At 43.2% G+C, this 27,539-nt stretch overlaps 1 protein-coding gene across 1 annotated transcript in view; it reads left to right on the top strand.

The window, feature by feature from the left end:
* focad (focadhesin) overlaps positions 1 to 27,539 on the top strand; it is an 86,108-nt gene that overhangs the window by 42,194 nt on the left and 16,375 nt on the right. The window contains exons 13-36 of the mRNA XM_039823056.1: positions 2,310 to 2,414; positions 2,621 to 2,722; positions 2,844 to 2,971; positions 3,194 to 3,320; positions 3,407 to 3,541; positions 4,405 to 4,455; positions 4,873 to 4,956; positions 10,163 to 10,301; positions 11,197 to 11,385; positions 11,656 to 11,777; positions 11,875 to 11,967; positions 13,246 to 13,334; positions 13,519 to 13,560; positions 16,720 to 16,828; positions 17,538 to 17,654; positions 21,430 to 21,668; positions 21,757 to 21,840; positions 22,550 to 22,697; positions 23,146 to 23,265; positions 24,632 to 24,754; positions 25,426 to 25,503; positions 26,686 to 26,757; positions 27,137 to 27,239; positions 27,367 to 27,447. Of these exons, the coding sequence (XP_039678990.1) occupies positions 2,310 to 2,414; positions 2,621 to 2,722; positions 2,844 to 2,971; positions 3,194 to 3,320; positions 3,407 to 3,541; positions 4,405 to 4,455; positions 4,873 to 4,956; positions 10,163 to 10,301; positions 11,197 to 11,385; positions 11,656 to 11,777; positions 11,875 to 11,967; positions 13,246 to 13,334; positions 13,519 to 13,560; positions 16,720 to 16,828; positions 17,538 to 17,654; positions 21,430 to 21,668; positions 21,757 to 21,840; positions 22,550 to 22,697; positions 23,146 to 23,265; positions 24,632 to 24,754; positions 25,426 to 25,503; positions 26,686 to 26,757; positions 27,137 to 27,239; positions 27,367 to 27,447 (2,680 nt within the window). The remainder of the gene's footprint in view (positions 1 to 2,309; positions 2,415 to 2,620; positions 2,723 to 2,843; positions 2,972 to 3,193; positions 3,321 to 3,406; positions 3,542 to 4,404; positions 4,456 to 4,872; positions 4,957 to 10,162; positions 10,302 to 11,196; positions 11,386 to 11,655; positions 11,778 to 11,874; positions 11,968 to 13,245; positions 13,335 to 13,518; positions 13,561 to 16,719; positions 16,829 to 17,537; positions 17,655 to 21,429; positions 21,669 to 21,756; positions 21,841 to 22,549; positions 22,698 to 23,145; positions 23,266 to 24,631; positions 24,755 to 25,425; positions 25,504 to 26,685; positions 26,758 to 27,136; positions 27,240 to 27,366; positions 27,448 to 27,539) is intronic.

The raw sequence follows: 27,539 nt of genomic DNA, 5'->3' as shown, positions 1-27,539 counted from the left end.
TTATAGGTACACTTCAACTATGAGAGACAAAATGAGAAAAAAAATCCAGAAAATCACATTGTAGGATTTTTAATGAATTAATTGGTAAATTCCTCTGTAAACTAAGTATTTGGTTACCTACAAACAAGCAAGATTTCTGGCTCTCACAGACCTGTAACTTCTTCTTTAAGAGGCTCCTCTGTCTTCCACTTGTTACCTGTATTAATGGCACCTGTTTGAAGTTGTTATCAGTATAAAAGACACCTGTCCACAACCTCAAACAGTCACACTCCAAACTCCACTATGGCCAAGACCAAAGAGCTGTCAAAGGACACCAGAAACAAAATTGTAGACCTGCACCAGGCTGGGAAGACTGAATCTGCAATAGGTAAGCAGCTTGGTGTGAAGAAATCAACTGTGGGAGCAATTATCAGAAAATGGAAGACATACAAGACCACTGATAATCTCCCTCGATCTGGGGCTCCACGCAAGATCTCACCCCATGGGGTCAAAATGATCACAAGAACGGTGAGCAAAAATCCCAGAACCACTAGGGGGGACCTAGTGAATGACCTGCAGAGATCTGGGACCAAAGTAACAAAGGCTACCATCAGTAACACACTACGCCGCCAGGGACTCAAATCCTGCAGTGCCAGACGTGTCCCCCTGCTTAAGCCAGTACATGTCCAGGCCCGTCTGAAGTTTGCTAGAGAGCATTTGGATGATCCAGAAGAGGATTGGGAGAATGTCATATGGTCAGATGAAACCAAAATCGAACTTTTTGGTAAAAACTCAACTCGTCGTGTTTGGAGGAGAAAGAATGCTGAGTTGCATCCAAAGAACACCATACCTACTGTGAAGCATGGGAGTGGAAACATCATGCTTTGGGGCTGTTTTTCTGCAAAGGGACCAGGACGACTGATCCGTGTAAAGGAAAGAATGAATGGGGCCATGTATCGTGAGATTTTGAGTGAAAACCTCCTTCCATCAGCAAGGGCATTGAAGATGAAACGTGGCTGGGTCTTTCAGCATGACAATGATCCCAAACACACCGCCCGGGAGACGAAGGAGTGGCTTCGTAGGAAGCATTTCAAGGTCCTGGAGTGGCCTAGCCAGTCTCCAGATCTCAACCCCATAGAAAATCTTTGGAGAGAGTTGAAAGTCCATGTTGCCCAGCGATAGCCCCAAAACATCACTGCTCTAGAGGAGATCTACATGGAGGAATGGGCCAAAATACCAGCAACAGTGTGTGAAAACCTTGTGAAGACTTACAGAAAACGTTTGACCTCTGTCATTGCCAACAAAGGGTATATAACAAAGTATTGAGATGAACTTTTGTTATTGACCAAATACTTATTTTCCACCATAATTTGCAAATAAATTCATTAAAAATCCTACAATGTGATTTTCTGGATTTTTTTCTCTCATTTTGTCTCTCATAGTTGAAGTGTACCACCTATGATGGAAATTACAGGCCTCTCTCATCTTTTTCAGTGGGAGAACTTGCACAATTGGTGGCTGACTAAATACTTTTTTGCCCCACTGTATTTAGCATAGGTAAACGCCCCGTTAATTCCCATGAAAGGGCATGAGATGGCGTGCACACTTTGAGAAATGTCCAAAAGACGTGGCAAAGACGGTGGAGGCCTCGACTCCAAAAGAAAGAAAAACTTTAGTAATTCTGAAGTGGAGGTACTGCTGCAAGAAGTTAACAAAAAACGAGACATCATATTTAGTAGCGTCAGCAGTGGATACTAAGCAGCAAATAAAACCAATGCATGGAATGCAGTTACTCATGCAGTGAGCGCTTTATCTGGAGAAGGGCGCAGAACCGATGAAGTATATAAATAATAATAAATAATGAAAATAGTTAGTTATAAAATGGAGAGAAATGTTAAATTAGAATGGACGAAAACGTTATTGTTTTGCACAAATATGTCAGCTCTAAATTGTGCGTAAGAGTGCTCTTGAGTGTGCATAGATTCTGTTCTTACCTAAGAACAAATCCCAAATAAGAAATCATTGGTGAATGCCAGAATCTTCATGAAAACTGCGTAAGTGGGGTTTAAGAACACATTTGTTCCTAAGAACGTTTCGTGAATGAGGCCCATTGTCAATATCTCCCCTCCTGTGGAATATCTCTGCCTGGGTACCACCTCCTGGTGACTCCTAACAGGCTGGGACACCTAAAAATCAGCACAGATAGCAGGGACTTCCTAAGTTAAGAAAGTAGACAAAACTCTTTGCTTTCCTAGTCCTAGGTGTAGGCCAGTTAGGACTCATTGTTACCCTTGAGTGTTTCCTTCATCCAAACTTACTTGTGTCTGCAGGTCCCTTCCCTTCTTCCTGTTCTGTTGTTCAAACTGGGAAAGGAAAAGAATCCAGCGCTAGCTCACGCTGTGCTGAACTGCCTGCCCAACCTCGGGACTCACAAGGTACTGAGACCCTTCTATCAAATACAAAGCACTGCACGTCACACTTCTGTTGTGTATACCTCCATTATTTCAAATCATCCTCTCTGAGGCTTAATTCATATTGTCAATATCTGTCTGTGTACGTGCAGAGGACTGTGAGAATATCCACAGAGCTCATTTCAACAGACCTTAACCATTAGCACCCGCCGTGTGCTTTACTGTTGCAGCTCTGTGTCCCCATGGTGCTGCAGACTCTCCACATGCTGGCCAGCGCCCCAAAGCTGAGAGCAGTGGCACTGCGCCTCATGACCGCTCTGTGGAAGAAACAGGTCTGGGATCATAAGAAATGCTCATCATCATATTCATATGCCTAGGCCTTCTTTAATATTTTCCCTGTATTTTATTCTTGCCCTCCTCTTCCTCCCAACTGACTTTCTTCCTTCCTGTAAGGACCGAGTGTACCCGGAGCTGCAGCGTCTGCTGGGCCAGCAGGACAGCAGGGTGGTAGTGGGGAGGGACTCCCAGTGGGAGCAGATCCTGGCCCGGGCCGCCTGCCTCAGGGACGTCTGCAGGGAGAGGTCAGAGCAACACACACACACACACACACACACACACACACACACCCACACTGGACCTGAGAGAGGCATGGCATTAGGCTCTGACTGGCTGAATACAATGGGGACTGACATCTGTCTGAAATTACATTCATATTTGGTAAGTGAAAATGTCACAGCTCTGGGGCTTTTACATCATGTATCATAGAAGTGTGTGTGTGTGCGTGTGCGTGTGTGTGTGTGTAGGCCTTACCAGCATGGAGGCGACATGTTGGCTGCCATTACACTCACTCTGAACCAGTGCACCAGACCAGACATGGCAACCCCTGCTGCTCTCGCCCTGCAAGGACTACAGGAGCTGTGCCGGGCAGAGGTATCACTCACACACACACACGTAGCCAAGATTTCCTGCATGTACAGTAAGTGTAGCCACTGAGTTTTGCAAGGCTTGTTTTGCAGGTAGTGGACATCGTGTCAACATGGAGAAGTCTGGGCCCCGAGCTGAGCTGTGACTCGCGTCCGCTGATGGTCCGAGTCATTGCTGAACTTCTGGCTCTGGTTCCCCAGCTCACTGCCAAGTCAGAAGAATATGAGGTGTCTGATCTGATGATGTCACTGTTAGAACTTTGTTTATGTGTTTTTGTGTCTGCCTATCTATGTGGACGTCAGAAGGAAATATATAATTTGAAAATTGTAAGAAGTAATACCAAATAAGCCTCTGATCGAAGTCAGGATGTGGTTAGCCTAGACATACAGACAAGAAGCAGGGGGGAATCAGGGGGAATCAGCTAGCCTGGCTCTGTGTAAAGTTCAGAATTATCCCTACCAACAGCTACAAAGATCACTGATTAACATGTTGAATATGTTAACTGAATATTTACTCAAACAAAAATGTAAAAATCTCCGTTTTCCTGTAGCAATGTCTGAGTGAACAGCAGCCGGGTGCAGTGACTGTGCAGCTTCCTGAAGTCTTGTTGTCACAGTGAAGTTGTCAGTTTTGGTACCATTGTGCCTTTAACAGAGACCTAAACCTATGCTTACCCACTGTGTATCAGATCCCCGGTTCAGCGAGTGGCCTGGTGGATACACTGTTGTTCATCAAGAAAAATGTAGTTCCAGCACGCAACTCCCACAAACCATTCTTTTGCATTTCCTTTTTGTGTACAGATTAAACAAACAAGACACAGCATGTTAATCAGTGAGCTTTAGAGATTTGGGAAGTGTATTTTTGAAGTTTAGACAGAGCCAGGCTACCTGTTCCCCCTACTTCCAGTCTTTATGCTAAGCTAGGCTAACCACGTCCTGACTCCAGCTCTGTATATATCACACAGACATGAGACTGATGACATTGATCTTCTAAAGAAATAAGCATATTTCCCAAAATGTTGAACTGAAAACACTTGTTGAGTATTCTAACATAAGCACCTAGTTAATTGAATTTCCCTCTTTCTTTCCAGAAACTGACGGAGGAGGTGGTCAGCTTTCTCTGGAATTATGCTGTGAGCAAGGTGTGTGTGTGTGTGTGTGTGTGTGGTGTGTGTGGTGTGTGTAGTGTGTGTGTGTGTGTGTGTGTGTGTGACATGTGTACTGTGTGTGTGTGTGTGTGTGTGTGTGTGTGTGTGTGTGTGTGACACCTGTAGTTTGTGTGTGTGAGACACGTGTACTGTGTGCGTGTGTGTGACTGGGGGAGGAGTTTTGGGTACTGTACAAGAACTGTACATTCTTAAAGCTGCTCTAATTGGTATTTTTATATTACCAACAGATCAAATATTGATGTGTAACATGAAATGAGTTGCTTGTAGTTACCAATTATTCCGCATTGCAGAGTCAATGTTTTGCCTTTCACAGTGTGCTTGTATTTCAAATGTTGAGTCATCTTTATACAAAGTGTGAAAAAGAAGGTGTATGTGTGTTTGCTGTAACAGGATGTGGAAGTGGCCAGCTGCGGCTACAGGGCTTTGGCAGATTTTCCTGAAGCGGTCCACACCATAAATCTTCTTCCTGAGGCGGTAAGTGGGTCCTGTCTATAACTTGACATTCCATTGAATAAATGCAAATGATTATGTGGCATATAGGGCTGCAATATATGAGGAAAATATGCGTTATTCGATAACGTTGTTGAATATGGAGATAGCGATATTTCTTGCGATAAATAAACTGATATTAAAATATACTCAGTTCTGCCTTTCTGCTGCTTTCAGTATTCTTCTAAAATAAAAACAAACAAAAAGGAAATCATTTCTAACATTCTTTTATTGAACAAATTGAACATTGAATTAAACATAAAAGGAACCACTTAAAAAAAGAATTTATTTCTTTTTCTTTCTTTTTTTTAAGATAATGGTTTGGGCATTTTTAGGCCTTTATTTGACAGGACAGCTGAAGACATGAAAGAGGCGAGAGAGGGGGAATGGAGTACTGTGCTGTGGAGTACTTGTATTTAACATTACCTTTGCTGCTTTTTAGCTCTTGCCAACGAATGAAAGCCTGACCGAGTTAGACTCTTGTCCGGTTCCTCATGTGGTCAGTTTCTCGTTTTCTTTTCCTTGAGTCTTCCGACCGCGCTTTCTTCACTTTGCTTCGTCGACTCTACCATGATTCACGTCTGAAAAGCGTGCTGTTGTCTTCCATAGAGGCTGCTTTTTATATGTTGTTGATGTATTTGACGTTGTGCCGTAAGGCAAATCGTGATTCTCACGAAATTTGGCGAGGCACCACCTCTCAAAGCTGCATTGCTGGTTTTGCCAGCGGCGTCCCCCCCTGCTTTGCTATCGGGATGATTCGCCCTACTACGAGTTAATTTACCATCGAAATGACTTTGAAGCTGTTATATTAAGGTACAAATCTTGCATAGTGCCTTTAACAGGGTATCTGCAGAGAAAGAAGTTTTACAAATAATTATCTAAGGGCAGGTCTTGAAAGGTATTACAATATATATTCTTTATCTAACTATTCAAATGTTGTTTTTCTACTCATGTCATGTTGGTCTTAACATATGTAAAGCTTGCATGTCCATATAACATAGTGAGTTATCTTGTGCTGTTTTGAGTTGTGGTTGCATCTTAGGGCCCTATTTTAACGATTGAAGCGCCTGGCGCTTAGGGCATGTATGAATACACGTTTGCCGTGCGCCAGGCGCATTGTTCAAAAGGGTTAGTGTCTTCATTAATCAGAGGTGTGTTTTGGGCGTATCATGCAATAAACCAATCAGATGTCATCTCCCATTCCCTTTAAAAGCCAGGCGTGTTTGTTCCTTGGTGCATTGCTTTTATGATGACAGATTTGCTAAGCAGGAAGGAGCGATCAGGAGAAGAAACTGATCTGCTCGTGCGTGAAGTGAAAGCACGCGAGCAGATCATATCGTAATACTATTTCACATTGTAATATTTTTATTTTTAATCTTTTGCATGTATGTGTGCAGCTGCGCATCCCTGTGTGTGTAACAAGCATAGTGTGTGCACGCTGTGCACAAACCTAGGCATATTTTACTAATGCGCTGTTAAAATAACAATGAAATGCTGCGTTATTGACTTTAGACCGTTTTTTTTTTTTTGGTCAATGACTTTCCACTTCCTCAAGATAGCAATACGCCAAGAATTCACCTGAACACACCTCCCTGTAAGACCAGCACGCCCATGGGCCACAGATGGGCGCAGGTGCATTTGCTATTTAAATAACGTGGGCGCTTGATGGGAAATTGACAAATGCGTTGGTCTTAAACTAGCAAAGACACTTGTGTCGGACTTTGCGCTGTGCCGGGTGCAAGATAGGGCCCTTAGTGTTTAGCTTAGTTTTAGGGATTGCCCTGGTGGCTCATGAGGTAGAGCGATGGTTCAATCCCTGGCCCCTGCAGGCAGCAGTCTACATGTGGAAGTGTCCTTGGGCAGGGTACTGAACCCAATTGAGAAATTGTGAATGTGTGTGAATGTTAAACTGGTGACAATTTGGATTGTGGCTGCTGCCACCAGTGTGTGACTGGTGTGAATGCTGCTAAGAGGCCTATAAGTATTACTAAGACCTATAAATGCAGTCCGTTTACCATGTATTAATCACCTGGCATTTCATCTAGCACAACCAGAAGAATATTTTATTTGTCCAATATTTTGGTCAGATTCTTCCTTCAAATGTTGGATATAGTGTAATTCCATGATGTGACCTTCTCAGCATTTGTTTAAAGGGGTGATAGAATGAAAAACTGATTTTACCTTGTCATAGTTGAATAATGACAGTTTAGTGGGTAACTAGGACATACATAGAACCTCTAAATCCCATTGACACCTATTTTCTCTGCAAATCTCACTATTTGAAACTGCCTCTGAAAACGGGCGAATCTCAACGAGCCAGCATTCTCTTACCACAGGTTCCAGTTACTCTTTTAATGTGTGTAATTATAATGTGTTGAGTTATTTAAACAAACGATTGGGGAAATAAACGCCGCTTGTCCGTGAGTCTCATGGATAGAGCCTGCGGCTGGATGGAGCTCTATCAATGAGAGCTACCTAGCTAGCCTCCTCTTAGAATACCTCTAAAAATTCAAAATACTATTAACTTGAAATCTGACACAGTTGTTAGCTTTATAAGACATTTAGTTAGATGTTGTATACGTGGCGTGACGAAATTCAAACTGTAAATATACTCGAATTACGCCAAAAAGGAAGCTAACTATCCGTGATTTGTAGCTAGGATTGAAGGGACAGTCACATCTAACGAAACACCTAGTCTTCACAAATATTAATTAACTTGAAATCGGATACCGTTGTTAGGTTTATAAGACATATAGTTAGATGTTGTGTAAGTGGCGTGACAAAATTCAAACTGTAATATAATCGAATTAAGGCGAAAAGGAAGCTAACTATCCGTGATTTGTAGCTAGGATTGAAGGGACAGTCACAGCTAACGAAACACCTAGCTAGTCTTCACAAATATTAACTTGAAATCGGACACCGTTGTTAGGTTTATAAGACATATAGTTAGATGTTGTGAAAGTGGCGTGACGAAATTCAAACTAAATATACTCGAATTAAAGCGAAAAGGAAGCTAACTATCCGTAAATTGTAGCTAGGATTGAAGGGACAGTCACAGCTAACGAAACACCTAGTCTTCACAAATATTAATTAACTTGAAATCGGACACCGTTGTTAGGTTTATAAGACATTTAGTTAGATGTTGTGTCAGTGGCGTGACGAAATTCAAACTGTAAATATACTTGAATTAAGGCGAAAAGGAAGCTAACTATCCGTGGTTTGTAGCTACACATAGCTAGGATTGAAGGGACAGTCGCAGCTAATGAAACACTTTGGGCTAGATTTATCAAGCCGTTTGCGCCTGTTTCCAGGCGCTAATTGGTCGCAAAGACGGACGTAACCGATGCGGGCTATTTACAAACAGGGCGCACTTGGGTAAAATCGCAGATTGTCTGCCACATGAGCGAAAAGAGACAAGTTGCGCTTTCAATATGCGTTCGTGGGAGGGTCGTGGGGAAAGTGGGAGTTCCACCCAAAAAGGTGGGAGGATAACGCAAAGTGCACCTAATTATATATTCCGTGGTATTTACAAAGACTGTCAGTAAGAGCGCCCCTACTCTGGCCTCGGGGGAAATTCTCCGCCTCTTTAAACCAGCGCATATCGAGTTTCTCGTAGACCTTTATGCCGCTGGTGAAATGGCAACAGCAATTTGAGCAAGACGCGAGACATAGGGCGAGGCGGAAAAAAATATATTACAGAAGAATCACACTTTGTCAGTGAACACAACATCATTTAGCGTTACAGATCAAGCAGACATGCAATATTAGAGTTACTGGAAGAAATCAAAGATGAAATTGAATCTCCCACTCAGCGTTCACATCCCATTCCACCAGTTGTTAAACTCCTCGCTACATTACAAATATTGGCATCAGGATCATTTCAAACAGTCATAGCATCAGCAGTGGGAATATCGCAGTCTGCACTCAGCCATATCATAGCACCAGTACCGCTTTGCTACAGCGCAATTTACGGGTATAGTGGGCAGAGAAAGACGCTGATTGCCTGATGGGTGTCAGGGTTGATAAATACTACGCAAACTGTGGAAGCATAGCGTGCGCTATTACCGAACTCGCATAAACGGACGCAGCGCAAACTGCACTAGTGTTAGTAAATCTAGCCCTTTGTCTTCACAAATATTCATTAACTTGAAATCGGACACATTTTTTTGTATAAGTGGCGTGACATGTGTGTAACATGTGGTAAGAGATTGCTGGTGTAACAAGCTCGCTGACCGCGCTCTCACTCTCACACAACGGGCCATTTAGCTAGCAGGAAAAGGGGAGTTGAAGGCCCTGGAGCTCTGCCAGTGCAGCGGTGTTGGTAGTCCCTGCTTTGGGCTGCCAGCCGTGACGGAGCTCCAAGTACCTCATAGCAGGCCGGGGTCTGTGAAGGAAGGCAGGCCGGGCGGCGAGGCAGCACCGGCGGGCGGCGAGGCAGCACCAGCGGCTAAACTCCGACACACAGTCTTACCAAATTTGCAATAAGCCATCAATTTTCGTCAAATGGCCCATATTTGAGCTTTATATAGTTGATTTCTCGCTTAAAAAAGTCTCAGAAGTGAATTTAATAACGAAATAGCCCGACAAACAATGTATAACTTTGCAGTGTCTGAAATATGAGGCCTGCTGCTGAGTCTCCCATGTGTTTCTATGTAGTTTGCTCAAACCAATCAGCGCGTAGCTCATTCTGAATATTCATTAGCATACCATATTTGGAAGAAAAGCTCTTGTTCCAAATAGAGCCATATTCACAGGGTAGTTAAGGGCCTAATAAAATAGCATTCGGGCAATTTTCAGCCCAACCAATGTTACATACCCCATTAGGAGACCTTAAGGAACAGTGTAAAATACCCTATATAATCATTCTATCACCCCTTTAAACATTTATATTATAAAAATACAAAACCTCAGAATAAACTGAATACACTTAAATGGAATTAAAATGAACTGTAAAACTAACTAAATAACAAGATAAATATTGGAAGCATTTTGTTAAGCTTTAGAACCACCGGGTTACACTTCAGTAATCTGTTTGTAGAATAGTTATGGTCATTTAGACTGGGGTTCATTTATAGATGATGTTTTGATCAGCTATTGATTTCTGGTCAGTTTAGATCTCTTAACCCCGAACCCTGTGTTATTGCGGGCTGTTTTGATGGTCTTGTTGTTGCTGTATGTGCTGTCTCTGTAGGCCCGACCAGCTGCAAAGCCCCCTGGAAATGACCAGGATGAACAAGGGAAGGAGGAGGAGGAAGAAGAGAAGGATCTCTCCATCCCAGCTTCATCTTATGTGAAGCTGATGGCTCTCACCCCTGTCTCTGTTCTACCAGGTACATTACACTCATAACTTCATACGGGTGCTGTGCTGTTTCAGCTGGGCCAGACTAACACTACTGGTAGTGTTCCTTGTGGGAAGCCAGTGAGGGGTCATTTTGGAGGAGGGGTTGGATTTTGGACACACCATGTTGGATATAGTGTAATTCCATGATGTGACCTTCTCAGCATTTGTTTAAAGGTCCCATGACATGGTGCTCTTTGGATGCTTTTATGTAGGCCTTAGTGGTCCCCTAACACTGTATCTGAAGTCCAGAAATTCAGCCTTGGTGCTGAATTACAGCCACTAGAGCCAATCCCACAATGATCTTTCCTTAGGATGTGCCATTTCTGTGTCTGTAGCTATTGAGGAGGAGGAGGAGGAGGAGGGGGGGCTGGCCTTGACCAACTGCCACTTTGCTCGTTTGAAAGCCATGATTTCTCTCTCTCATGGGTGGGCCAAATTCTCTGGGCGGGCAAAGCAGAGAAAGGGGAGGTAACCTTGCTCCTTATGAACTCATGGAGCAAGATTCCAAATCAGCCCATCTGAGCTTTCATTTTCTCAAAGGCAGAGCAGGATACCCAGGGCTCGGATTACACCTATCACCATTTCTAGCCACTGGGGGACCATAGGCAGGCTGGGGGAATGCATATGAATGTTAAAAAACCTCAAAGTGAAATTTTCATGCCATGGGACCTTTAAACATTTATATTATAAAAAATACAAAACCTCAGAATAAACTGAATACCCTTAAATGGAATTAAAATGAACTGTAAAACTAACTAAATAATAAGATAAATATTGGAAGCAGTTTGTTAAGCTTTAGAACCACCGGGTTACACTTCAGTGATCTGTTTGTAGAATAGATATGGTCATTTAGATTGGGGTTCATATAGATTTTTTCTTCTCAGCCTTCGAGCTCTTCCTGACATCACTGGTGAAGCAGGAGATGAGCCAGATGCCACGGGGGGTGTACTTCTCTGCCCTGAGGGGGGGAAACCTGCGTTCAGACCAGGGTAAAACAATGGCAGGGATTCCCTCATTCATGCTGAAAACCTACGAGAAAAACAAGCAGCCTGGGCTGAAGCCTGGACTAGCAGGTGAGCTAATCTATCCCCTACCTGTGTGCACCTTAAGATGTTCCATTGTTGTTTACCTGGTTTGTGGTCAAGTTCTATTGTACAGATGTGTATTGTGTCCACCCTAAGCTACTGTGTACCTTACATATTTTACAACGAAATGTTGCAGGGTTGTAACATTTATGCATGGTTTCAAGCCATAAAGCAGTCTCTACAAAGTGTGTGTGTGTGTGTGTGTGTGTCTGTGTGTCTGTGTGTCTGTCTGTCTGTCTGTCTGTCTGTCTGTGTTAGCTGGACTGCTGCTCTGTTATGAGCTGCCTGTGCAGACGGACCGCGAAGGCAGACCGATCGATCGTTTCCTCTTGAGCCGCAGCCGCAGCTACCAGCAGACCTTGACAGCCCTCATTCATGAAGTACGTCTAAACCTTTTCTTCCTCTGCCTCTCGCGCTCCTCTTTAGTTTTAACAATTTCAAATGGTCCCAAAAGTGCTTGTTGTTTTGGATGTGTAGGTGAACATCCAGCCGTCTGAATGGCACCGTGCTCTTCTCCTGCCCCAGGCCTGGCGAGGGTTAATGAGCCGAGCGTTCCACGCTGTCCTACAGGTTAGTGCTTCTGGCTACTGACAGATTGAAGACAGATTTATTGAAGAATTGATCAATACTACATATGGTTCTAGAGGAAACTGTTAACAAGAGCAAGGAGAAAAGGTGGTTTCCATCTCAAAGGAGTTTCATCAGGACAGAGGTCATGACTAACCGATTAATAACACCTGTTTCCATAACTGAAAATTCACCAGAAATAAATATCATATCATGATATGATCTTCTAAACAGACAGACTTCACTTGACAGGCCATAAAAGGCTTACACAGCATTTACAAGGACATGTATGGAAGTCAGTGGCTTCAAATATTAAAATTAAATTATTATTATTAAGTTCATGATTAAAAGATACAAAAATGAAGCCCAAGAAAATATGGACAGGTAAAACAAACTAGCCCACCTAATCCCATATTGAGTTGGAAAATTCATTTTTGACCATGGAAATAGGATTTTGTCAAACTAACAAAAGGTCCACTTACTAGCTTTAGCTCATGGTCTATATCAGCAGATGGTTTGTTCAGTTGTCATGGAGATGACTTATTTGTTATTACATGACCTATGTATGGAACTATTACATGCTAACTAGGGATGCAGCGCTTAACCGATTTCACTATTAACCGTGCTTTAAAACCTCACGGTAAATTAATCGTAAAGGCTCCGCTACACCGAGTGTTAACTGACTGCACGTTCTAAAACTCTTCTTCATCCCCTGTGGGACATAAGGCTGCAAAGAGATCTATCCATCACATTTACCGAGGAACATTATTATTTTTAAGGGTATAATCCAAGTCCACTTTGATGTTTAATTTTCCAGTTAAGGTTGCACATTTTCTGTTTTTGAAAATAAAAAAAAAATCATCTCACGTTGGATTTTACTATAATGGGTTTTAAAAGGATCTTTGTCATACATCATGCAATCAATTTGGAATTTAATTTTTTCGTTTGTTGGTAAAATCATTTCATTTTAGTATTGGCATAGATATGGCTATGTTATGAATATTAACTAGTCATTAGAATTACTGGTGAGGTTTAATGGGCTCTGTATTACTCAGTAATGACACCAATTTTATTGCAACAACTTTTAATTACATCTGTTTTACATGGTTATTATTAAAATTTCTTCGGTGTACTTTCACTGTTTTGCCATCATATTGGCCTTCAAAAACCCCATATCTGTCGCATCCCAAACTTTATGTTGTTGTTTGAGTCTGACCGAATGAATGGGATGTCCTGCATGGTCAAATGAAATGTGTGCTTTTCTTCGGTGTATGTCTTCAGGGTCGACGTGCTGATTTGGAGATGCAGCAGAAACAAGGCAAAGAAGAAGCACAGGAGCTGCAGTACAAACAACACTGTGCCTGGCTGTGGTGAGAATCACACACACACACACGCAGAGTAAAGACAAACGTGCTGTAGCAGCCAGGTGAGATGAAGGACAGAGTGTGTGTTAGTGTGTCTTTGAATACATGCTGCTGTTGTTCACACATCTTGTATTAGCAGAAGAAGGTCCTGCGTTTTTATTTCATCCTTTCTTCCTTGTCTCTCTGTCAGGGCCAGAGATCAGGTGACAGACGTCATCAAAGCTGCTGCAAAGTGAGTCCTGCTTCACACACTTTCAGTTTCACAGGACAACACTGGTGTTTCAACCTGATGTACTGGGTTGAATTCAGCTGTGATCCCTGGCCTTCTGAGTGTCTATAGTCCCTTTCCGACCGGAGGGATTTTTGCAGTTCATAGAACATAACGTTCCTAGAACCCTTTTTTTCTCATGTTCCGACTGGACCAATTTGGGGATTATTAAAGGGGTGATAGAATGATTATATAGGGTATTTTACACTGTTCCTTAAGGTCTCCTAATGGGGTATGTAACATTGGTTGGGCTGAAAATTGCCCGAATGATATTTTATTAGGCCCTTAACTACCCTGTGAATATGGCTCTATTTGGAACAAGAGCTTTTCTTCCAAATATGGTATGCTGATGAATATTCAGAATGAGCTACGCGCTGATTGGTTTGAGCAAACTACATAGAAACACATGGGAGACTCGACAGCAGGTCTCATTGCAAAGTTATACATTGTTTATCGGGCTATTTCGTTATTAAATTCACTTCTGATACTTTTTTAAGCGAGAAATCAACTATATAAAGCTCAAATATGGGCCGTTTTACGAAAATTGATGGCTAATTGCAAATTTGGTAAGACTGTGTGTCGGAGTTTAGCCGCTGGTGCTGCCTCGCCGCCCACCGGTGCTGCCTCGCCCAGCCTGCCTTCCTTCACAGACCCCGGCCTGCTATGAGGTCGGCAGCCCACAGCAGGGACTACCAACACCGCTGCCCTGACAGAGCTCCAGGGCCTTCAACTCCTCTCTTCCTGCTAGCTAAATGGCCCGTTGTGTGAGAGTGAGAGCTCCGTCAGCGAGCTTGTTACACCAGCAATCTGTTACCTCATGTTACACACATGTCACGCCACTTATACAAAATCTAACTAAAGGTCTTATAAAGCTAACAACGGTGTCCGATTTCAAGTTAATGAATATTTGTGAAGACAAAGTGTTTCGTTAGCTGCGACTGTCCCTTCAATCCTAGCTATGTGTAGCTACAAACCACGGATAGTTAGCTTCCTTTTCGCCTTAATTCGATTATATTACAGTTTGAATTTCGTCACGCCACTTACAAAACATCTAACTATATGTCTTATAAAGCTAACAACGGTGTCCGATTTCAATTTAATGAATATTTGTGAAGACAAAGTGTTTCGTTAGCTGTGACTGTCCCTTCAATCCTAGCTACAAACCACGGATAGTTAGCTTCCTTTTCGCCTTAATTCGATTATATTAGCTACAGTTTGAATTTCGTCACGCCACTTACACAACATCTAACTATATGTCTTATAAACCTAACAACGGTGTCCGATTTCAAGTTAATGAATATTTGTGAAGACTAGGTGTTTCGTTAGCTGTGACTGTCCCTTCAATCCTAGCTACAAATCACGGATAGTTAGCTTCCTTTTTGCCTTAATTCGATTATATTACAGTTTGAATTTCGTCACGCCACTTACACAACATCTAACTATATGTCTTATAAACCTAACAACGGTGTCCGATTTCAAGTTAATGAATATTTGTGAAGACTAGGTGTTTCGTTAGCTGTGACTGTCCCTTCAATCCTAGCTACAAATCACGGATAGTTAGTTTCCTTTTCGCCTTAATTCGATTATATTACAGTTTGAATTTCGTCACGCCACTTACACAACATCTAACAACGGTGTCCGATTTCAAGTTAATGAATATTTGTGAATTCCAGAGGAATTCTAAGAGGAGGCTAGCTAGCTCTCATTGATAGAGCTACATCCAGCCGCAGGCGCTATCAATGAGACTCGCGGACAAGCGGCGTTTATTTCCCCAATCGTTTGTTTAAATAACTCAACACATTATAATTACACACATTTAAAAGAGTAACTGGAACCTGTGGTAACAGATTGCTGGTGTAACAAGCTCGCTGACCGCGCTCTCACTCACACATACCGGGCATTTAGCTAGCAGGAAGAGGGGAGCTGCAGGCCCTGGAGCTCTGTCAGAGCCGCGGCGTTTAGTGGTCCATTAGCGGTGTTACCGGTGACTCTGCTATACGATGGAATGGTATGGTTGCCAGCCGTAACGGAGCTCACAGCAGGCCGGGCGGCGAGGCAACAACCCAGGCAGCACCGGCTGCTTAATTCCGACCCACAGTCGGACAAAATTTGCAATTAGCCATCCATTTTTGTAAAACGGCCCATATCTGAGCTTTACATAGTTGATTTCTCGCATAAAAAAGTTTCAGAAGTGAATTTTGTAATGGAATAGCAGAGATCTGCGTGACCTAGCTAGATTCAGAAGACTACCTGATCTCAGGTCAGTTGTGTATGTAAATGTTGGGGCGTGACTGTTCTCTTAAGGTTCCGGATTTTGAGATGCTTACGCAAGCAACTCAGCTTTGTTGAGATTCGCCCGTTTTCAGCGGCAGTTTCAAAATATGAGATTTTCATAGTAAAGGGTTGTCAATGGGATTTTGAGCTTCTATGTATGTCCTTTTTACCCACTGAACTGTCGTTATTCAACTATGACAGGGTAAAATCGGTTTTGCATTCTATCACCCCTTTAAGTTCCTCTGACCGCAGTTCCTGTAACTCTTTCAGCTCCTACTTCAGGGCAGGGTCTTTTTGCCTTTTCCCTTTTCCGCATAGGAACCCTTAGAGACCTAGCAGCATCTGAAACACAAACAGTACATATTCTTCACTTACCTGTCGTTTCGTTTGCTCTTCTGTCTTCTTCCATCATATTAATTAGGATCATATTACTCTGGACCCTTCGTCTTCTGTGTTTCTCTGTTAAGTACTCCAGCCTAGTCTTTAAACGCCGCCGTTCGAACTCCATTATGAGGATCCCAGCAAGGCACAACAGGAACATTCCGATGGCCTCCTCCATGCTGGTTTGTTGTTGTATGTGGTGCTAAAGTCAAGTGACGACGCTATAAATACCGTTGCCGTGCTTGCGTAACTCCCTTACCCCTCCTACCAGTTCCTATGGCCAGTGCGAATGCAAATGGCAAAACCGTTTTTGGGGGAGAGTAGTTAGTAGAACTGTTTAGAAGTGGACTGTTCCTATAACTACGTTCCTGTAACTACTTGGTCGGAAAGAGGCTTATGCTAACAGCTGTGTCATCCCTGGCCATCTGAGTGTCTATGCTAACAGCTGCGTGTTGTTATGTTTTTCAGGGACAGTCCTGTTGTCCAGGGGAACTCCATCCTGGCTCTGAGCGGCCTGGCTGCTGTCCTGGCTAAATATGAGAGCAACCTGCCTGCTGATAGCGACGGCAGCCTTGGGGTAATAATCTCAATATGTTATGTGTTATTCATCAGATACTTACTTCATCACTGTGTGATACTATGCAGTGTCTCTGTCATTGTAAAACTTAAAAACCTCACCTTTGGTTGCTCTTCATGAAAGTGATGGTAGGTGGTCACTTTAGTTTGGGAATTTCTTAATTTATATTTATTTGATTTTAGAAATGTAAATTATTTTTTAGGTTTAAAATAATCTAAAACAGTGGTATTAATATTATGAAGTGAATTATTACCAGACGTTTGATAAGTATAGACCATAGAGCTTATGAAAACCCATCTTCAGCTGTATATGATTAACCTGATTCATGTTTTCATTCAAATGTGGACATTTTAGATGAAATGTATCCTAGCAGGCAGAATATGTATCTATATGAAAACATGGACGGTTTTCTAAATAATCAATAACTACATGAGATATTTACTTCCTGTCTTTGATTATTGAGAGATATATGTATATTATGTTTTGGACTATTGTTGATACAATAGTCCAAAACATAATATACATATATCTCTCAATAATCAAAGAGAGGCCATAGTATGCAACAGGTGTTATCCAGCCATTCACAGAACAACAGCAGAACAGCAGAGCTCTGTCCCCAAACAAAGCTGTGATTGAGTTGATGGTGGGACTAAGTGAATGTAGGAAACTACATAGTTCTTTAATATTCCTTCCTGACCTGTGCCTGCAGGCTGGCCCAGAGTTTGTGCCCACAGCCAGCTGGTTGGCCATGGTGCTCCACACCCTGCTCAGCATCAGCAGCAGCAGCTGCAAGGCCAGAGGACAAGTCTTCCCATGGTTCCTACATGTGAGTTTTTCTCTATAAATATAAGCATTCAGGGCTAGATTTATCAAGCCGTTTGCGCCTGTTTCCAGGCGCTAATTGCTCGCAAAGACGGACGTAACCGATGCGGGCTATTTACAAACAGGGCGCACTTGGGTAAAATCGCAGATTGTCTGCCACATGAGCGAGAAGAGACAAGTTGCGCTTTCAATATGCGTTCGTGGGAGGGTCGTGGGGAAAGTGGGAGTTGCACCCAAAAAGGTGGGAGAATAAGCGCAAAGTGCACCTAATTATATATTCCGTGGTATTTACAAAGACTGTCAGTAAGAGCGCGCCTCTATTCTGCGGGGGAAATTCTCCGCCTCTTAAAAGCAGGTCTAAACTAGCCGCAATCGAGTTTCCTCGTAGACCTTTATGCCGCTGGTGAAATGGCAACAGTAATTTGAGCAAGACGAAGACACAGGCGAGGCTGAAAATATTTTTAACACATGAATCACACTTTGTCAGTGAACACAACATCATTTAGCGTTACAGATTAAGCAGCCATGCAATATAGAGTTACTTGAAGAAATCAAAGATGAAATTGAATCTCCCACTCAGCGTTCACATCCCATTCCAGCAGTTGTTAAACTCCTCGCTACATTACAAATATTGGCATCAGGATCATTTCAAACAGTCATAGCATCAGCAGTGGGAATATCGCAGTCTGCACTCAGCCATATCATAGCACAAGTACCGCTTTGCTACAGCGCAATTTACGGTATAGTGGGCGGAGAAAGACGCTGATTGCCTGATGGGTGTCAGGGTTGATAAATACTATGCAAAATGTGGAAGCATAGCATGCGCTATTACCGAACTCGCATAAACAGACGCAGCGCAAACTGCGCTAGTGTTAGTAAATTAGGCCCTCAGTGCTCAATGTACAGTAGGTTACAGCAGCATTGTCTTTAAGCTTAAAATAAAAACCCATTAAATCACTTTAATGTGTATCAAGTCAAATGTGAAAACCGTTAATGAAGTGATTTTGGTTGTTGCATCCAGATGAATTCTTTTGATTAAGTTTTCATTAGCTGCTTTCCGACTGGAGGGATTTTTGCAGTTCCTAGAACACAACGTTCCCAGAATGCTTTTTTTCTTGTGTTCCGCCTGGACGAATTTGGGGATTTTTAAGTTCCTCTGGCCACAGTTCCTGTAACTCTTTCAGCTCCTACTTCAGGGCAGGGTCTTTTCACTTTTCCCTTTCCCGCATGTGGTGGTTAGATGGCTGTGATTATAATAACAAAAGGTCAGTTCCTATGGCCCCTTGGCCAGTGTGAATGCAAAATGGCAAAACCGGTTTTGGGGGAGAGTAGTTAGTAGAACTGTTTAGAAGTGGACCGTTCCTATAACTACGTTCCTGTAACTGCTTGGTCGGAAAGAGGCTATTGCTACAGTATTAAGTCTCATTGCTACAGTCTGTAGTTAGAATCAAACTACTACTACAGCAGCAGCTGCTTAACCAATAGGAAATATTGTTGTATTGTATCAGTCTATGCTTATTTATACATACTGTATATGTGCATAGAACTATTGGTTAAAGACAGACTTGAAGCTATCATTTCAGTTGCGGCTTAGAGTTGAGCAATATATCGATATTATATCCACATTGATATCTGAGACTAGATATCGTCTTAGATTTTGGATAATGTAATATGACAAGTGTTGTCTTTTTATAGTTTTAAAGGGGTGATAGAATGATTATATAGGGTATTTCACACTGTTCCTTATGGTCTCCTAATGGGGTATGTAACATTGATTGGGCTGAAAATGGCCTGGTTGATATTTTATTGGCCCTTATGCATCCCTGTGTTTTGGCCCTATTTGTAACAAGAGCTTTTCTTCCAAATATGGTATGTTCATGAATATTTAGATGAGCTGCGCGCTGATTGGTTGAGCAAATCCAGCATACACACACATTAGAGACGCGCGCTGATTGGTTGAGCGAATCCCCATACACACACATTAGAGACGCGACAGAATCTCATATTCCGTTCCTATCGTTTTACGAAAATTGATGGCTCATTGCAAATTTGGTAAGATGTGTCTGAAGAGAAAGCGGCAGCCTGCTGGACTCCATACCCAGGGCAAAGTCACCCTTTGTGGATTACTGCACTACCGGGGCTCCGCGGCCGGCTGCCAGCATAACTATAATATATTTACAGTTAGAATTTCGTCATGGCACTTATATCACAGCTACCCCAAGGTCTTATAAAGCTAACGTTGTGTCCGATTTCAATGTAAGGCATTTTTATGAACGTCAGGAGTTTTGTTACTAGGAGCAGCTAGCTAGCTATGTTATCCGTTCAACACAATGGGAAAATATTGCGGCTAGCTAGCTACACTTTCGGGGTTACCAAAAGTATATTTACAGTTAGAATTTTGTCACGCCACTTATATAACATCTACCCCAATGTCTTATAAAGCTAACAATGGTGTCAGATTTCAATTTAATGATTTTTTGTGAACACTAGGGGTTTCGTTAGCTGCGACTGTCCCTTCAATCCTATGTGTACAGATTGCGGCTAGTTAGCTTAATTTTCGGCGGAATTAGAGTATATTTACAGTTTGAATTTCGTCACGCCACTAATATAACCTCTACCCCAAGGTCTTATAAAGCTAACAATGGTGTCCGATTTCAATTTTATAATTTTTTGTGAATTTCAGAGGAATTCTAAGAGGAGGCTAGCTAGCTCTCATTGATAGAGCTACATCCAGCCGCAGGCTCTATCAATGAGACTCGCGGACAAGAGGCGTTTATTTCACCGATCGTTTGTTTAAATAACTCAACACATTATAATTACATACATTATAAGATTAACTGGAACCTGTGGTAAGAGATTGCTGGCGTAACAAGCTTGCTGACCGCGCTCTCACTCACATGCTGCAGGCCCTGGAACTCTGTCCATGCAGCGGCGTTTGGTAGTCCATTCACCCAACAAACTGTGACTTTACGTGGGTATGGAGTGCCGTGGGCTGCCAGCCGTGACGGAGCTCAATTGAGATCACAGCAGGCCGGGGTCTGTGAAGGAAGGCAGGCCAGGCGGCGAGGCAGCAACACAGGCAGCGCCGGCCACTGAACTCCAACACACAGTCGAACAAAATTTGCAATTAGCCATCAATTTTCGTAAAATGGCAATGGTTACATAGATTTCTTGCATAAAAAAGTTTCAGAAGTGAATTTTGTAATGGAATAGCAGAGATCTGCGCAACCTAGATTCAGAAGACAGTTGTGTAGCCTATGTAAATGTTGGGGCGTGACCGTTCTCTTAATACATCAGTGGGCGTGACAAAGGTACAGGTCACAATGCAATATCGTTGCGGTATCGATATCAAGGTATTTGGTCAAAAATATCGTGATATTTGATTTTCTCCATATCGCCCAGCCCTATAGTCAACCCTACAGTATCGCGGCAATAAAAGTCATCGAGGTATTTGGTAAAAAATATCATGATATTTGATTTTCTCACATAACGCCAAGCTGCATAATTTGCCTGGCTGACACACAGATGAGTGTGTGTACTTAATGAAGTGGCTGCTGAGGAAAGGACATGTAATGAGCCTTGAATTCCTGCAGGTGTCCTTGTTGCTTTGCTGTATCTATCTGTGCTGCACTGAGAATGTGTTAGGACCTGTGAACCCAGCACAGCACTGACTGATCATGTCTGGCTTCATGGAGTCTGCGGCTGGTGTGTCCGGCTGCAGACTCATCCAGTTGCAGAAGCAATCCTACCCCCCTGACACCCTCCTCCTTCCCCCGCAGCGCTCCTACTCAGGGGAGAACACAGCGAGTGCCATCGCTCGCTCCTGTGCCAGCCTGGCGCTGTCCCTGCTGGTCCCGGTGCTGGTGGTGTGGCAGCGGGACAGTTTGGCCCAGGTCCTGTCTGCGCTGCAGGCCGGCCTGCCGGGCTCCCCCACCGCCGATGACTCCCAGGCTGTCCAGTTCCACTCGGGCCTGGCGCTCGGCATGGTGCTGTCCAGTCTGCAGCAGCAGCGCCTGAGGTAGAGTCTGGAGAAGTGACCTAACACGTGCTAGGGGCTGTCTTTGATTGTTGAGCTGATGGTCCGTCTGTCTCTCCCTGTTATCCAGTGATGTCTCTGTGGACGCTGAGCTCCTCTCCAGCTCTCTGGACGCTCTGGAAAGTTGCTCCTTCAACCCCGACCTGGAATACAAGTCAGTGCTGAGTCCTTAGACATGATGTCAAGTATTAACCAGTAACAATATGCTATATGCTTTGGAACAGTGGTTTCCAACTGGTGGTTTGTGTGCATGTGAGTCAACGTTGTCATAAAGAATTATTTTTAAGTTTAGTGAAATTTAGGGCAGGGTACCCAATTCAATACTTTTTAGGCACCGGCCAAATTCCTTCTAAAGTATTGAGTATCGAAAAATGCCTCGTCATTAAATGTCAATACCTAAGGGTTAAATCTCATCATCGTTAGTGAGCCAATCAGCATGCAACATGCTTCTACCTAGAGCTAATAATGTCTGTGATATAGAGTAGAGACACGCAGGAAAATGTAGTCGGAGCTGGAGAATAGATAAAAAAGATTTGTGCTGTAATGTTGTAATTTCTTTTTGTTTTATAAAATTGGTATCGAAAAAAAGTATCATTTAGGAACTGTTAAGTATAAGTCACGGTATTGGTATCGGTACTGGTATTGAATATTTTTTAACGATACCCAGACGTAGTGAAATTCTGGCGTTGCACTTTTATTGTGAAATATCCTTTTCTACTGCAGAATTAGTGAAGAAGCAACAAAGTGCAACTTAGTACTATTAGCCATGGATGCAGTGTCCATTGGTGTTCCAGCATGACCCCCGCCTGTCCTGCTGTGAGATTTTGTTTCCTGTTTCCTTGCTCCTCTGTGCTCTCCTGCAGTACTGGCTGTATGTTAGGCCTGGCTCTGGTGCTCGCAGCTCTCTGCAGTAGTGGACAGACGAACCAACATGTCCGCGTCACCCAAACACTGGACAAACTTCTGTCCAACCTGCAGGACAGCAGTGGGCAGGGACGCTTGCTGCAGGAGGTAAAGCCACTCAACACTACACTAGTTTTACTCTCCTTTGTTTCACTTATTCGTAGTATTCTCTTTTCAGCAATTTAGTTTGATTGATTTTTTTAAATAATCCTTAAAATAACTAGTCGAACTTACAGTATACAGAATAACATCATCATCATTTAGTAGTAGTTACACTTTTCTGTTTGGTCTGCTAACACTAAATGTGAGGCGTGATGTTGGTGTCTCATAATGTTTCCACACCCTTTATGATGCATCTATAGTCAAAATCTGTTCTAAAGCATGCAGAAGTTGTGCTTACTCCACTGACTCTGACCATAGCTTTAATAGACCCAGTGTAAGGGTGTAGAGTGTACAGGCTGAGGGTAAAAACCCCAACCTCTATTAGAAAATGATTTGTTATATGGAATGGTATTTGAAGGAGGATTGTTTGATTTGAATATGTCCACCTGTGCAGGTCTTGGCGTACTCTGTGGCATGTGTGGGTGTCTCGGCCTTTAGCGGAGGCCTTATAGACGCTGCCAAGGCGGAGGAGGTGATGAGCACCCTGCGCACCCTGACTGAGGAGAGCCAACAGGTCAGCAGCAGTAAGACTGTTTCAGGGGTGTTAGCTGGTTGTTTTTTTGGGGATTTTTTTGGGATTTTCCCTTTTATTAGAAAGTAGATAGATATGAAAGGGGGAAAGAGATGGGGAATGACACGCAGCAAAGGGCAGCAGGTCAGATTCTGCGCCGCTGCAAGACTCAGCCAACATGGGGCGAATGCTCTTACTGGGTGAGCTAGAGGCCGCCCCGGGGGGTGTTAGCTGTTTGATGCATGGTGATTCCACACTAGCCTCTCAGAAAATTTTCTCAGACTGAAAAAATGAGACCTTGTGGAGCTACACTAATTTGAAAGCTCTAAAAAAAAAGAAGGCATTTTTCCATCCATCCATCTGTTTTCTGTCACTTATCCGGGGCGGGTCGCAGTGGCATCAGGTTAAGCAAGCAAAGAAATCTAGACCCTCTCTCCAGCAGTGTTTTCCAGCTCCTCCTTGGGGCTCCCCAGATGTTCCCAAGCAAGATGAGATATACAATCCCTCCAGCATGTTCTTGGTCTACCCTGGAGTCTCCTACATCAGATGCCCGAACCCAGTTAGCTGTCCCCTTTGGTCGTGAAGCAGCAGCTCCTTCCGGATGTCTGAGCTGTTTACTCTATCGCTTCATCAACTTGTATCCGTGATCTCATTGTTTCGGTCACTCCCCAAAGGTCCTGGCTATTGGTGAGGGTTGGAACGTACAGTAGATGGACTGGTAAATGGAAAGCTCTGCCATCTGGCTCAGCTCCTTCTTCATCACAACGGTCTGGTACAACATCCCAATAACTGCTGCTGCTGCACCAATCCGCCTGTCCATTTCACACTCCATTCTACCCTCACTCGGACCCCGAAATACTTGAACTTCTTCACTTTGGGCAGCAACTCCGTCCCAACCCAGAGGAAGCGATCCACAGTTTTCCAACAGAGAAGCATGGCCTCTCATCCTGAGCGCTTCACACTCAAATGTAAACCGCCGTGCTGAAAGTCCCGTTCTGAAGCCAAAGAACCACATTGTCTGCAAAGAGCAGAGAAGCAGTTCTGAGCGTTGTCTGTGTTAAAGCAGTTTTTCTTCTTATCTTGGCTACACTGCTCACTACTAAGCCAGGAAACTTGCAAGTCTGTACAAACTGTTAAAATTATTCAAGAAGCAATTAAAATGTGAGAAAATAATTATTGTGGCCAGAGTCCACTTATTCCATCAAACCAGGTGTTCAAGAGTCTGTTGGGTGTGGTTGCATGTTGCTATAGAAAAAAAAGATTTAGTATTTTGTAAGTAAATCCCTAACTACTGTTGGTACTAAGCAGCATTCTAAGGCCTTCTATGAAGTCTAACCTTGGTTTTCTATGCTTATATGTTGATGTTTAGACTCCAGGCTTCTCCCTGGCTCTGGGCTTGGTGGTCCAAGGCCTGTCTGTGTCCGGCCATGGCAAAGCAGAGGACATCCATCCTCGTCTGCTGGCTGCTTGGATTAAGATCTTATTGGCCGAGGTACTACATTTCCCTATTTACAGCTGCATTAGATACTGTATTTCTACATCATGTACTAGCTTGTCAGTCTGAATCAGAATGGGGTCATTAAAGGTGGAGTCTGTGATTCAACAGCCAAACAAACACACCTGTCCTGCCACTCCTCCTTCAGAAGGTTAGCGTTCGTGAGATTTACCCTCCGTCTCGCTCCCACTGCCTTTCTCTCCATCCACCATGGCCTGTCCCTGTCCTGTGCAGGAGTTAGTTTCCCGTTTACAGAGCCAGCTGTGGATGAACACCAGCAGAAATACAGAATGAACAGCTAGCAGACCGTGAGGACATATTTGCTGAATTTGACAAGAAGTGTATAAGATTAGAATCGCTGACTCCACCTTTATTGAAACCTCGCCAGACATATATTTTAACAACAGCCTGTGATGAGTAACTGAGTGCTCTGCACAGAAACTGCTAAACTCCAAAACTAAAACCCCTTTTCTGTCTAATCGCTTTAAGACATCTGAAACCAGCCAGGTGTTTGACGTTTACATTTCACTTGCACACAGAAAGAACCTGTTGCTTATGAAATATATTTAATGATGTTCAAGCTTTAATTGTCATTATAGCCATCAACTGTAACGTGTCTGTTTCCAGACTGTTGAATGTTCAGTAGAGGAGTTGTCTTTGTGTTTCAGGGTTGTCCCACTATGCAGCGGCTGGCGGCCGTCAACGGCCTGGTAGCTCTAGTAGGATCTGAGAGTTACCTCATCCAGGTAATAAATCCACTCTGATCTGCTGGGATCAGTTTGACATGTTTTGTCAGTGTGACTGGGCTGGGTGAGGCAGGCAGTACATAATGTGAGCGGTGACTCCTGACCTATGAACAACCTACAGGGGCTGAGAGAATTTAGCAGAACTTGTTTATTATTTAAATTTTAAATCATATTATATCAACTATAGTTGATAGTGTAAAGATAGACAGGAGAGAGAGAGAGAGAGAGAGAGAGAGAGAGAGAGAGAGAGAGAGAGAGAGAGAGAGAGAGAGAGAGAGAGAGAGGTAAGACATGCAGCAAAGTGTGTGAGGATGTTTCAGTGATGTGCCTTCACCATTGGGCTACCAGCGGACGTTTTTACTCATTTATTCTAAATCATCATATGTTTGAGTCAGCCTGGGCACATGAGTAGATTACAGAGACATGAACCGTGCTGCAAGAGGGTCTGCTGTTAAAGGTCCCATGACATGGTGCTCCTTGGATGCTTTTATATATACCTTAGTGATCCCCTAATACTGTATCTGAAGTCTCTTTCCCGAAATTCAGCGTTGGTGCAGAATTACAGCGACTAGAGCCAGTCCCACAATGAGCTTTCCTTAGGATGTGCCATTTCTGTGTCTGTAGCTATTGAGGAGGAGAGGGAGGCCACGGTGGAGGGTGGGGGTGTGGCCTTGACCAACTGCCACTTTGCTCGTTTGAAAGCAATGATGTCGCTTTCTCATGGGTGGGCCAAATTCTCTGGGCGGGCAAAGCAGAGAAAGGGGAGGTAACCTTGCTCCTTATGACCTCATAAAGAGGAGATTCCAGATCGGCCCATCTGAGTTTTCATTTTCTCAAAGGCAGAGCAGGATACCCAGGGCTCGGTTTACACCTATCACCATTTCTAGCCACCGGGGGACCATAGGCAGTCTGGGGGAACTCATGTTAATGTTAAAGAAACTCATAAAGTGAAATTTTCATGCCATGGGACCTTTAATAAAATTTAGTCAGCAATGGCTTGCCTATTTTCAGTCTTTTGTCCTTAGGAATTAAGTACTTTTTTGCTGAGAATCAGGGCTATCACAAATTGATTCAAATGTTGAAATCTTGGGAAATGTTTCCATTTCTTATAATATCTTTTGCTCTAATGAGGCCATGAATGTTTCTTGTAAGAGTCATTGAGTGTGTGGTCCTGTGCTACAGAAAAGCAGAGAGCTGGAGCTTTCCTCCCAGCAGCAGAGCCGGCTGAACGAGGTCATTCGAGCCATCACACAGGTATGGAGACACATTTTATTCTTTCTAGTTTTTCATTGGTGAAAATGTGACCCTCTCAGTATTATTACTAAATACTACAAGATGTCTCAGGTAATGTCAGGCCCTTCATGTCTTCTTTGTCACCTGTAGTGATGCATTGTCACTGTTGCAGTGTTTGAAAATGAATACTGTTAATATCGCCACCAGTTTCTATTATTCACTAGGCAGGTTCCCATGACATATTCCTGCTTGCACTGAAGACACTGTATAATGTAATCCTGATTTACATTTGCCGAGCACATTTGAGGCTATTTAACTATATTTGTGTTGTTAGTTGTGATTACACTGAGCTGTCCTCTCCTCTGGCTGTATGTTGGCTTGTTTTGGCTCTGTTGTGCAGATCATATCATTCTCAGGAGCCATTGGTCTGCAGTCCAACAGTGCTTGTTTGGTTGGTCATCTGCATCTGGCCCATATGTCCACCAGTCACAGTCACACAGCAGGTAGGCCGGCAGTGGATGGAGGAAACACTCAGTCAAAGGGAACCTCCATGTTGTCTTGATTGACTGATTATAGGAGCTGTTTGGTGTGACACGTCTTTCTCTCCGTGTCCTCCTGTCATCTTCTCAGTTCCTCAGGATTTCAGTTACCTCTCAGAGAAAAGTCTCATCAGATCCATCATTGACTTCCTCACAGAGGCAGGAAAAAAAGGTTTGTTCACATAATAAAGTTCCTTTCTGCAACATACCACAAATGTAAACATAGGATATGAAATATATTTATACAAATTGCCTGCATGTGCT

This window comes from Perca fluviatilis, chromosome 14 (assembly GCF_010015445.1).
Source record: "Perca fluviatilis chromosome 14, GENO_Pfluv_1.0, whole genome shotgun sequence".
NCBI classification, from domain to species: domain Eukaryota; kingdom Metazoa; phylum Chordata; class Actinopteri; order Perciformes; family Percidae; genus Perca; species Perca fluviatilis.
This window is presented reverse-complemented; position numbering and strand designations above follow the sequence as displayed.